The 12122-nt window shown below is 39.6% G+C and overlaps 1 protein-coding gene across 19 annotated transcripts in view; it reads right to left on the minus strand.

Moving 5' to 3' along the window:
• The window catches only part of ADGRL2 (adhesion G protein-coupled receptor L2), a 378099-nt gene that overhangs the window by 9806 nt on the left and 356171 nt on the right, over positions 1–12122 (minus strand). For 11 of the 19 annotated variants that reach the window (XM_039384678.1, XM_039384661.1, XM_039384662.1 and 8 more), the window contains 6 exons: positions 7044–7135; positions 6143–6187; positions 5829–5855; positions 4993–5161; positions 1206–1334; positions 694–790 (listed from right to left, as the gene is read on the minus strand). In XM_039384678.1, coding sequence (XP_039240612.1) covers positions 694–790; positions 1206–1334; positions 4993–5161; positions 5829–5855; positions 6143–6187; positions 7044–7135 — 559 coding nt within the window. The remainder of the gene's footprint in view (positions 1–693; positions 791–1205; positions 1335–4992; positions 5162–5828; positions 5856–6142; positions 6188–7043; positions 7136–12122) is intronic. The other 8 variants (XM_039384672.1, XM_039384669.1, XM_039384667.1 and 5 more) reach the window with 2 other exon arrangements.

Below are 12122 nucleotides of genomic sequence, written 5' to 3' on the forward strand. Positions count from 1 at the left end.
GGACAGGCTTTGAACCTGCCTGGCACAGAGCACTCTTCTCTCCTCTGCTGCTCAAACTGCCCTAAGGAAACCCAGCAGGGAGGGCAGGGAGGAAGGGACAATCTGTCTGGGTTAATACCCTTGTGTTCTGCCTGGACAAGAGAATGATGTTACAGATTTCAAAGTCTGTTTGAGTTGAGAAGATTTGATGGTTTGACTTCTCTGTGCCCGAAAATCTGGATTCTATCCCATGTTACAGATATGATGCTCTTTGAAACAGAAAAGATAAATGCTTCACAGACATCTTTTGCATAGAAATGATATCAATTAGATTTCACTGGGAAAATTTCTGCACCTAAAAATCAGTCAAATACGCATTAAAATGTTACTGCACTCATATTTCTATTTCAGATTTAACCTATAAAGGTTAGGAAAGATTTAAAATTATGATCTTGCTTTTAAGCTAAATTATTGATGAAACTTATTTAAATACATTCCCATGAATGGAGGAATTCAGCTTCTATAGCAGGGCCAGTTGAGGGAACACTGTGTTTTAAAAAGTGCTGGTGGATGACTTTAAAACTCTGCTTTTGGAGAACATTTGTTCCAGATTTTTTTTTTTTTTTTTTTTTTGGAAACATTCTTGTTCTTCTGTGATATAAAATCTGTATAAAATTTAAGGATCCTAAAACCGAAATGTTCCCAGTGACTGACCTTGATTAAGTGTTGAAGTGCTGTTGATGTCACCTGAGATAAAAGACGATTCAGATTGTTTTCTCACAGTGTCATTCCACATCCTCCTTATACGACTCTGTTAACATAAAGCAGTGAGACAAAAGCACAGTAAGTTATGAAAAGATTTTTCTCCTACTCATGTGCTATTATGTAGAATATTTGTGTTTACTTTGGCCTAAAGTAACACATTCTTCTAGCACATAGTGAAAACGCCTTCTTTTTTTATTAAAACTCTAATTTATTAAACTCCATTTAGATGAAACATGGTGGTATAAACCTTCCTATAAACCCTAATTACAAGAAAAAAAAAAAAGGTGCTTGTATTAGACCAAAGTGAAAGGAAATGTTTAAAAAGAAATAATTCTGCTATGCGGTATTTGCCATCTAAGTGATAACGATGAGAAGACAATTAGTCCTTCTGACTGGAACACATCTCAGCGGGCTTTTAATAAATAAACGTAACGAAAAGGTGCTGTCAAAGTGTTTGTCACCTGAGTGCCAGAGGAGTAGCGGGCGCTGGTTCTGGTGGTGGATGCCTTCACTGAGCTGTGGGGGCTCTCCGTGGGCAGCCCCCCACAGCAGTAGGAGTGTCGGAAGCATTTCCCGTACTCCTTACGCACCTTTGGGGGAGAAAACCAAACTGCTCAGCACAAGGATGGGTGTTAAATATCTCTGCTGGCAAAAACACAGGAACCTGGCACTGAAACTGCCTTTCAAGCAAATAGATAATTCTCGTCTGTCAAACTGCTGGCAAAACCACAGCTCTCCCCCTACTCAGCGGCAGTATTATCAGCTACCCAGGACTTTTGAAACAATTATTTCCAAGGTATAGACACACTTCATTTAGATGTCCTTGAATAATCATTACTGAGCTAGTTATGGAATTATATTTATTTTATCTTCATACTGTAGAGTAGTACAGTTAAGTTTACCTGAACTGAACGGTGGCTGAAAATAGTCCTTTTTATATGAGCTTTTGGTGCAGAAAGCACAGGATTCCAGCCTGTATTGCCATCCCAGCAGGCAAGGAGGGCTGAGGTAAGCAGCCTTTGCACTGCTCAGCACTGCCCTTTATGTTTTGCCTTGTGCTCCAGAGTGCCAAGCGTGCCATGGCTGTAAAGGCCTTTTCACACTCTGTGTAACTCCCTCAGCTCACTCCACGTGCCCAGCCCTGCTCTGGCACCAGCACAGCTCCCCAGTGCCCCACTGGGGGCAGAGCAGCAGCTCTGCTGGGGAGGCACCTTCCAGTGTCCCAGAGTCACAGTCTGAGCCATAAAGGATGGGAGTGAAGCAGTTGCCACTTTAGGACCAGAACATAAAACTGCCATTACTCAGCTTGTTGAGCCTGGAAATTTGAATATACCTACGTAGATGTTTTGTTTTGTTTTTTTTTTTTTTTCCTGAGAGAGCAACAAAACTAATTAATGATTCCAAGTATTTGGCCTGCATTCATTCACCTTCTGTTTCCAGTGACCTACTGGAAACTTTAGTTTTGTTATGTGTGTTAATGATTGCCATAAAAGTAATCAGGATTAATTTACAGAGCAGTTAATTCTCTCATATTCAGTGACTGCTACACTGACTACTGTTTTCAGGTAGCAGGAGAGCACGTGCACATCTTGGCAGCGTGACAGCATCAGGGAAAGGACACAGTGGATAAAATTTGTATAGATGTGTAAGTCTAAATTCATAACTCTTCCATCAGAGAGGTGGGAATTTAAGTGTCTCTTCTACACCAATGAGACTCATGAGTTTCTGTGAAAAGTGGGATTTCAGCTAATCTGAAAATTCTGCCTGACCTATGAATATATAACACAGAAAGTTGTGTGTATGCAAAAAGGGGAAAGGGGAAAATGAAAAAAGTTAATTGTGTGGATTTACGTATGTAATGTGCTGTTTTCAACATTACAGGAGTTTTACTCATGGAATGCATACTGTGATGTTTCTATAAAGCACAAGGTTGAAGAAAATTTGAATAATTTGTGCCTTAACTTCAAGCTAGGCACAATAACTCACCTTTTTATAAAAATATATGGTACATATTTTAAGTCAACCCCATCTATATCAGCACAAAAGACACATAAAAAACGAAAGCAGAAATGAAACAACTTAGAATTATAATTTTCAACCCTGTAGTGTAAAAAACATAGGTCTATATTTATGGTGTAACACCTAAAAAAATACATTCCTGAACACTAATGGATACTAAATGCTCCAAACCACTACACAGTAGAGACAATAGCAATCAAAACTGTATTTTTTCCGAAATACCACCCTCCAGGGCTGGTTTTGCCTAATGCCTCTATTGCAGTGAATGTACATTATCTGTCAGGAGTGTGCATTCCACTGTCATTATTTCTAAATTATAGCTTGTTGGAAACTGATGGAAGCAACAGCACCATCATCTCGTCAGAACTGGAAACATAATAGTTTTCACTTCCACAGTTCTATTTCTCTGTTCAATTTAGTGACCAACTAGTAATAACAGAATAAAAAGACTACATTAGCTATGCAGACAGAGGGTAGGACAACACCCAGTCAAAAGGCAGCGACACTTGAAAATCTTAAATGGCAGCTTTAACATTCTTTCAGGTATAAATCTTATTGCTCTAGGTTATGCTTTTTCACACTTGACTGGTATTTTAATATTCCTTTCTGCTGACTCCACTTTATAGAAAAACAATGCACAGCTGTAAAAAGAAATAAAAAAGGAATCTGTTTTTGATTTTTGAGTCCAACACAAATACAAAAAGGGAAACATTATAGGAAACCCTAATCTAGAAATTATTTGCATTTTGAGAATGTTTGCATTTCCTTCCCTATCTTTTCCTAGGCTCCATCTCCTAAGTGTGCTTTTGTTCTCTCAAAATGAGAGGAGTGCCACGTTCATCTGGATAAAATGCTTTCTGTCTACCAGATCTTTGCTAAAACATGTCTGAATGCCATTGTCTACACCAGCTTTAGAGATGCTGATACTCTTAGAGCTGGTACAGTTGAGAACATGCACGAATATGGGTTTTGTATTTTTTGTACTTCCACAGCAACGCTTTATCCAATGGTCTCAAACCATCTTATAAATATCTGTTAATTATGTCTCTGGTGAGCTAATTATAATGGGAGTTAACAATTGCTAGGTCTCCAGCCTAAAATTGGTAAAAATATTTAAAATCTAAATATTGCAAATAAGGTATTTCCAAATGTAGGATGTACTGCATTACATGTTACTTTTTTTGGGTGGGACTTTTAACATTTACCCTTCCTCTCAACTCTCATTACTTTCACTTGTCCTGCCTTCTAACAGAGGCTGTCAGCTTTTCTCATTCACTCTTCCTTAAAGCCTCTCTGAGGCACCCTTGGAAGCAGTCTCCATCCCCTGGGGAACAGAAGGGGTGCAGGGAACCCAAAAAGAATCCCACAGAGCTGCACCCTTCACCTGCCTTCTCTCTTGCTTGTTCCTCTCTCCCCTGCAAGCCTTCCCTCTCCAGCAGATCTGCTCATTCTGGGCCCTTCTGCTCCCACCAGCTGAAGGGGTGCAGAACTAGTTCAGCTCATCCCTCTTGCCAGGGGATTCCAGTTTTTCCAGTTAAGAGAACAAAGCTACTGGGATTTCTGGGGGAGGCAAACTCTTGGAAAAAAAGTAGTCATGCTGGCATCTTTTCCATCTTTAGAAAAGTATTGCTGTTAGTAGTTAATGACTACTTTTTTGTAAAGTGTGCTGAAGTTCGTAGTAAAATTAATTTTTACATCTCACTTGATTTTGTAATGAATGAGCACACCAAGTACAGACCCTGCCTATCACCTGGAGCTTTGTGTGGCAGCTTAGTGGGATCTCAGGAGAGGTCCTCTGCCTTGCTCTGAGGAAAGGAGAGGTTTCCAGGCTCATACTGGAACTGGTCCTTTGGCTGCAGCCCTGCAGCAGGGGCAGGACTTGTTTCACATGGGCAGAAAAGACTTTTGGCTCTAAGTGCAGACTAATAGATACCATATCACCAGTGTTAAACAGGACATTTTCTATAGCAATTTTCTTCACAGAGCCTCAAAACATTTCAAGCCCAGGTTGGAAATGGTGCACCCCTGTTAAACCTGCCTGGGGCACAGGGCAGCTACACGACTCCCACATACAGCAAAAACTGCTTTGGAATCCCAGTCCCCTCCCCAAATTACTTCAAAATACTACAGAGTTCTTGACTTTGCTATTTTTTTCTCTATTTTTTTAAGAATTACATGTGGCCTTCCTAAGGAATTAGGGAACACACATCTGTGGTTCTGGTAACTTACTTTCTTTTGGAGGGCACAATGAAAGATGAATATAAACATTCCTTGGAAAGCATTAAATACTGTGAAGAGATAGGTCATCACAACAGTCCCCTCGTTTATGAACAGCAGGCCAAATGACCATGTTAGGCCAAGGAGACACAGGAGAGCAAATGCACCCAGGACCCAGGATCTGTAAAAGAAAATTAATTTTAGTAACATTACTTAGGAGAATGCACATGGCCAAATCCAATATTAACATTTCAGTTCCTGCAGTTGACTTTTACTAGTTTCATACTCAAATGTAAAAATTCCTTGGGTTTAACCTTTTATCTATCAAAGAAAGAACAATTCCATTTAGTATTCTTAGTCTCCAGTGAAAACAGCAAGAGTAGATATAACCTTTTTCTTTCTCAAGAACAGCATAGGATGTCAAAACTATTTTGAAATGCAGAAGTATAGCACAAACCCCAGCTACTCCATTGCCTTATCTGCTTTTAGAAAAGAGATTGATAAATCTGGCTTAGCCACTAATCACACCATAGATTTTAAACAGTGGTGCTGCCATATGACACCAAATAATGTCACACAAATGCACAAAGGTTAAACAGCAGATTAAAAGCCTAGAGCCCAAATCTTTAATGCTCCGATAAACTCAGCTAAACCGAAGCTAGATGGTCTAACTTCCACATGAAGAACCCCTGCTGAAATGTGACAAAAACATGGATATTGCTTTACAGAATAATCTAAAAAAGATTCCATCATGAACAGGTTAAGGAAAAGGAATTGTAGCGAACGGCACAGAATGAAAGGGAAAGGGAATTTAGTCAGTGAATTCCACATCTAACTAATGATCTTACTTGATAAATGGCTTATTATCTTCATAGCTAGAAAGCATTATAAGCAGAAAAGAGAAACAAAATTATTAGACAGAATTGAAACAGAAATTAATAAGAGCATTTTTAATTGTCTATAAAAATTAGTCAAAATTAGGAAATTCAAAATGCAGAGGCAGGCAATTTAAAATTATAAAGGCATATAATAGTTAAAAAGTCTTTAGCAAATCAGATATCTCAAAAATAGTTAATTAAAATTAAGGGAAATCCACAATATGACCGAGTTTGTAAAGTTAAAAGTCATGCCAGAAATTTGTTAATGTAGGGTTCTATCTTACCCAGGTAAGTCCGTATTATAGTAGCCATCACAAACACGGTAATTACTGGTGTGGATGAGAAGACAGAAAGAGGAAAAGGAAGAAAAGAGAGAGATGCTAAAGATTAGCTCTCTCTCTCCTCATGCAACATGCAATGAAGCTGGTACTGACCTATCTAGAACATCCTAGTTCCCAAGGGTCCCTCACTGCAAACCTCCCTTGGCCATTTGCAACAGTCAAAGCCAATCTGTAAGACCCTTTCACATCCAACCCTCAGCGTTAGAAACTTCCACCATCCCTTCAGTGTTGGTAACAAAAACCTTCAGTACAATGTAAAGCTACAGAGAATACAGTAAAAAGCTATCTAAAAAAGGGAAAGCTGCCAAAGCCTTGTTAGTTATATAAAACTTGTATTACTCTGCAAAAGGGATACTACAGTACAGCACCATGATAAAGTAAACATTTGTTAAATTAGCATGAAAACAGCAGATAATCTTCAAGTTAACAATAATAATAGAGTCAATTCTCTTGGGAGTACAGGATTACGAGTAGAAACTGCTCAGAATCCCTAAATCAAAAAGTCATTTAACAAAACAAACTTAATATAATCATATCAGCCATGCAAACAGGAACATCATTTTTGAACTGCATTTTAAATGCAAATGAAATTACTACAGTGCTGTGGCATTTCCGTGAAACAGTTTCTTGGCACTAGTTCCAGGCTGAAATTATCTAATTTTGACCGGCGTTTGTGACATTACAGCAACAATGTGACGAAAGCAGGATTGGCTCTGTTTGCTTCTAATTGACATCTGCAGTTGCTGGGAGACAATGGCATGTGCTCCTAATGGAGAGTAGCTTTCAATCAGTTCAGCAATCAGAAAATAATCATAGTTCTCATACTTGAACACAAAGCACTTACTTAATGTTTTCCAACCTGCTAGAGTCTGGTTTCAAAGTGTTTGAGTGCTTCACCATTTTGCACAATGTGATCACCAGGAAGATAAGATTCAGCTGTCAAAACAGATAAGAGTGAAATTAAACTACTTCAAGTAATAGGTTGAATAATGATGATGTTACAGGCTAAACAAAAACCCTGTAGTTTATTTTCAAATAAGTACTGAAAGTTGGTAACTACATCAGATAGTCTGTAAAAGGTGATTGCAAATACATACGAGGGGGGAAAGAAGTGTTAGAAGTCCTTGTTTCACTTAAGTTTCCAAATTCCAAATATCATCCTGAGCTCCTGCCCAGCACTTGCCATCCCCAGTCCAGCTCCCCCTTGCAGCATGTTGTGCTCAGCCCCTGCCCACCTTTGCCTGTCACCTCTGGCCCTTTCCCCATCTCACTGATTCCCTCTGAGGACTGTGCTTACCCCTTTCCTGTGCTATACTACTTGTCTTTTTAGCACCCCATCCTGCTTTTAAAACGTTTTTCACCTTTGCTGGTTTCTCCCCCCCACTTTGTTTTTTTATTCCCTTTTGTTCTCACAAATTCCAGAAGAGAGCTTAAATGTAACTGAGGAAAAAGAAAGAGAAGAAGAAAAAGATGTAGGGAATGCATCAATCTTAACAGTGCCACAGACGCGTGCTGGTGCTGCACCCTCCTACTGCCCTCTTTCCCTTTGTAGTCTGGATTCTGTCAAAGTGACTGTGTGCCACTTGAAGGACTATGGTGTCTTTTTGTTGTGTCCATACAGATAACACCAGGGAAGATGCTGAAGGAAATTTTTTATAGTTTTCCTATTTTGAAACAGAATCCCAGATATCAAAGTTAGCAGGTGCCTTTCTCCCATCGATTTCCGAGCCTGTGAAGAGCACAGCAAGCCAAACACAAGGATGCCTGCAGAGCATGGGCTGGAAAGTAGCACCCAGTCAATCTGAGTAATTAGTTTGTTCATGGAGACCATTCAAAAAAAATTGTATCTTTGAAACCAGTAAGAGCTGTGTCCTCTCAGGAAGAAGACACACATCCTTCTGTACTAGTACAATGTAGTACAGTAAGTACAATAAGTAATGGCTGAACCAAAAGCTAAGACAAGATGGGAGAATATGCTTGGACATCCTTATAACACATAGACAGATTATAACCCTATTTTTATAATCTTCCATATGTATCTGCAGCTGGTTACTGATGGAGAATGATCACACCAAGTCTGGTTTGATCATTGGTTTGAGACAGATTCAAAATCCTCACAATTTTTGCAACGTGTTCCCACGGTTGGGCCTCAGTGGTCAGAAATGTCACTCAATGAAGAGCTGGTCTGGAAAATCTTGGAAAAGGGAGTATTTTTCAGGCTCTGATCAGTCTCTTAATAAGAATATGTATTACAGAAACAATTCCTACTGTTAAGGGCAATCAAGTTATCACTCCTGCTGCTGTCTCAAAATCAGGATGGACAGCATGAACTATTAGGCATTCTCAACACCAGAACAGAGTCTGGCAGCTTTTGACCTTATCAGTCCCCATTGAAAGTAAAATATTTTTACAATTGTGTCTTGAGATTAATAGAAAAAATGTATGTGATACAAATAACAAAAATAAGCTTTGATGATTGATTTCAGTTTGTGTTCCAAGAATAGACTGAAAATGCTTGACCTTTAAGCAGATGTATGTACATGGTGTAGGTTGAGCATATTTCCATTGCTGCAAAATCTAATAGAAGTGTCAATAATTCATGATCTTGATCTCCCTTTATGATTCTTATAGGTAATGTCTACCCAGATGAGAAACACCACTTCATTATATCCTTGTGATCTCTCCCTCTTATCTAGGTTTCCACTGTGTGGTGTAAGTTCCTTGGCTTAGCACATAAGTTGCTTCTCTCCCCGGCCTTTGCACAGGACAGGGGCTCTGTGCCTGACCCTTTGCAGGCAGACTTTATTCTCCTGGATTTGAAAAAGTTTCTCGTACATCTGGTAGCTGACATAACATGAACTTCTCCAGCCTGCTTAAAAGAATGCAACTTCAATTTGCTTTTTGTGAAAACAAACAGATTAAGAGCTAAGACACATGCCCCATCCCAATCCTAACATGTAAATCAACTTTGGCTGTGACCTGTGCATCCCTGAGTGCACAATCCAGTTCAGAACAGTATTTGCAGCACAGCTGGAAGCTAATCCTTGCCTAAGGAGCTCCCCTGGAGTATCCTGTATTGTACCAGCAACATCATTCTTGGATCAAAAACTCATAGATATGGTTTAGCCCATAAATGACTGCCTTATGAAACGAGAGGGTTTGATCCTCTGATTCTCTCTACAACTGAAGTGCTGGTTTGACATATGAAAAACAAAAGCTTGCATTCACATGCTGAGGTTCCTTCAGTGCAGACATGGCCTCACCCCAGAGCCTGAGCCAAGCTCCAGTGCACTGAACAGGTCTGTCAGCTCTGTCTGTGTGTCCTTGCTGCTCCAGGGAATAACTGTACACAGCAGCTTCTTAAGAGACACTTTAATTCTATTTTGGGTACAGACCCACAAAAGCAGCCCACAGAAATAATAATGCTGTATCACAGTAGCTGAAAAAGTCCTTCCAAGTAACAAGGAAAAATCCGGTACTTTAAACACAAAGTAACTATGACAACAGAGCATATGATACTTGTTTCTCCATCACTGGGAAATGTTGCATAGTTTTCAGTTTCAGCAGCCAAAAGACCATGGTCTGCCACTTGTTCAAACATGCTGGCATCTCTGGTACACATTATATCATTATAAAAACCCTATTTTGCCTGCTTACAGATACTGTAACAAAACCTTTCTATAGATTTGCTTTTTGGCTCCCTTTACTGCTTTTCATCTAGGAATTGATTGTTTTGGAGGAACTCATGAGTTAAAGACTTTTGGGCATCCTGCCACTTTTTTTTTTTTGACAAAAGACACTAAACAGTGAGGGAAGGGAACTTGCTGGAAAATAACTGCTTTTAGAAGGAATAGCTGAATTACTTTTCTGGGTGAGAAATATGTAGGGGGAGAGGAAAACACAGTTAGGACTTTTGTATTCATTTGTACCAACTTTGTACAAGGAAAGCTTTTTCAGCTCTGAGCAACCTGGTCTGAGCTCCAGATGAGCCAAAATCTGCAACTGAAAAGTACCCCTCTTCTTCAGTGGTAATAAAAAATATAAATACCCTGTGCAAACACACACACAGAGGCACAGTGTATACATCTCAGTCATAAAATTATACCCTTAATAAAGTCTGTAAAATCTCTTTCATGCTTCACTTCTGAAAATCAGACTGAAAATCACCCTAACACTCTTTTGAAGGCTAAAAATAAGAAGTTAAAAGTCTGGTCAGGCTTTGGATTTGAAGGTTCTGCTGTGATAACGAGTGACAGAACACACAGTTACAGTAGGTGGAGCTATAATGTGAAACCTCTTAAAACATTATGCTTGATTTTGCCCTAATTTCTAAAGCATACCAACTGGAAGAGATGGAATACTGGATTACATAGAGAGCTACCTTAATCTATACCCTGATTTTAGAATTGTGTGTAAAATAAAAAAAATTACATAAATAATGAGAGCATCTTCTGATGTACCTGGAAGATCCTGCTGCTTTCACAGCCAACACACATGTGGCCGTTCCTCATCTGGAAATCAGAAGGTACTGGACATGAAAGATGGTATAAGTAGGAAATTTGTCTTTTCTGGCCTCTGAAACCCACGTAATTTTGAGAGAGAGAGTGTCTTCAAGTCAAATTACCTTTTTTAAAAAAGTGAATGTAATAACCTGCACAGCAGACTAATGGATTGGAATTAGTTGCAGGTACAATGAATTAGTCCTGAAATAAAGCTAGATTTTGCAATAATTATGATAAATTTCCCCCTGTGAGTTATACATAAATACCATTTATCAAGTGTCTACTACAGAAAGATAAACATTTATTATTTATAGAAATAAGGTTCCAGACACAGTCCATTTTCACGTGTGGAGCCAGGTTATGTGTGCACCTGTACATCCCTGACTTTGATGAGTAATACTTCAACCTGAGTGAAAACATTTCATATTTCCTATGTTAATGGAATGTGATCTTTGCCTACACAACCACTGGTAGATTAATATGCTGGCTCCATCTGCGAGAAGCAAACTGCACCGGTTGTGCCTAAATTAAAGTCAAACCAACCTCACCCATTCCTCGGATATGAATGAATCTGGATCTACACAGCAGTGAAAACACTCAGGCTCTCCTGCCCAGAGCTGACAGAGGTGCACTGTTTGTTTTCTAGCCATGAACCTGCTCAATGGAATCACGTCCGCCCGAGCTCGGAGGCTTAAAATTCCTCGCGCAGAGCCCGCGGTGCTGACACGGATCCGATGAGACAGGAGAGCAGGAACGGCACTCTGCAGTGACCCAGCTGAACTGCACATGTTCTGACCCTTTCTGAACTCCCCGGAGCTTTTGTTACCTGGCAAATGCAGCTCTAAAGCTGCTCCTGCATCTCCAGCTCTCTGCTCTCAGCCTGTTCCTCTCTGGGGCGGGCGGCGAGAGAGGGGCTCTCTGAAGGCTTCTAAATGAGTGTGCACACTGAACTCTTACTGAACTGAATTAATTATTGAAGATGCAGATGGAGCTGTCCAAATGATAAGAACAGCTCCTGACGTATCATGATCCAAGCTTTCATTAAATCATTTCAGGCATACTAATGGTTTCCCACCGCTCATTACTTACATGCTCTTTTCTCATCGATATAATAACCCTGGTGCCCAAAGGCATGACAGGCTATGGAAACAGGGAAGTTGAAAGTTCTTCACAAGGCGTACTGAGGAACTTCATACTCCCCACTCATACTTCCCATCCTCATTTAGTGCAAAAATGTACACACACACACAAGTACAAATTCTTATAAACTCAGAGAAAAAAATTGTGAACTGAAGTAGAAAGCAATACTGTCAAAAAAGAGTTGCTGTGCATTGACAGTACTATTAAACTGAGAAACGTAAAAGTGATTTGAGCAACATGTTAAAAAGCTTACCAAGGTGAAATTCTCCCATGCTACTGAC

The sequence above is a fragment of the Pipra filicauda genome, unplaced genomic scaffold (genome assembly GCF_003945595.2).
Source record: "Pipra filicauda isolate LSUMZ 115617 unplaced genomic scaffold, ASM394559v2 scaffold36_size6622888_pilon, whole genome shotgun sequence".
Classification (NCBI taxonomy): Eukaryota; Metazoa; Chordata; class Aves; order Passeriformes; family Pipridae; genus Pipra; species Pipra filicauda.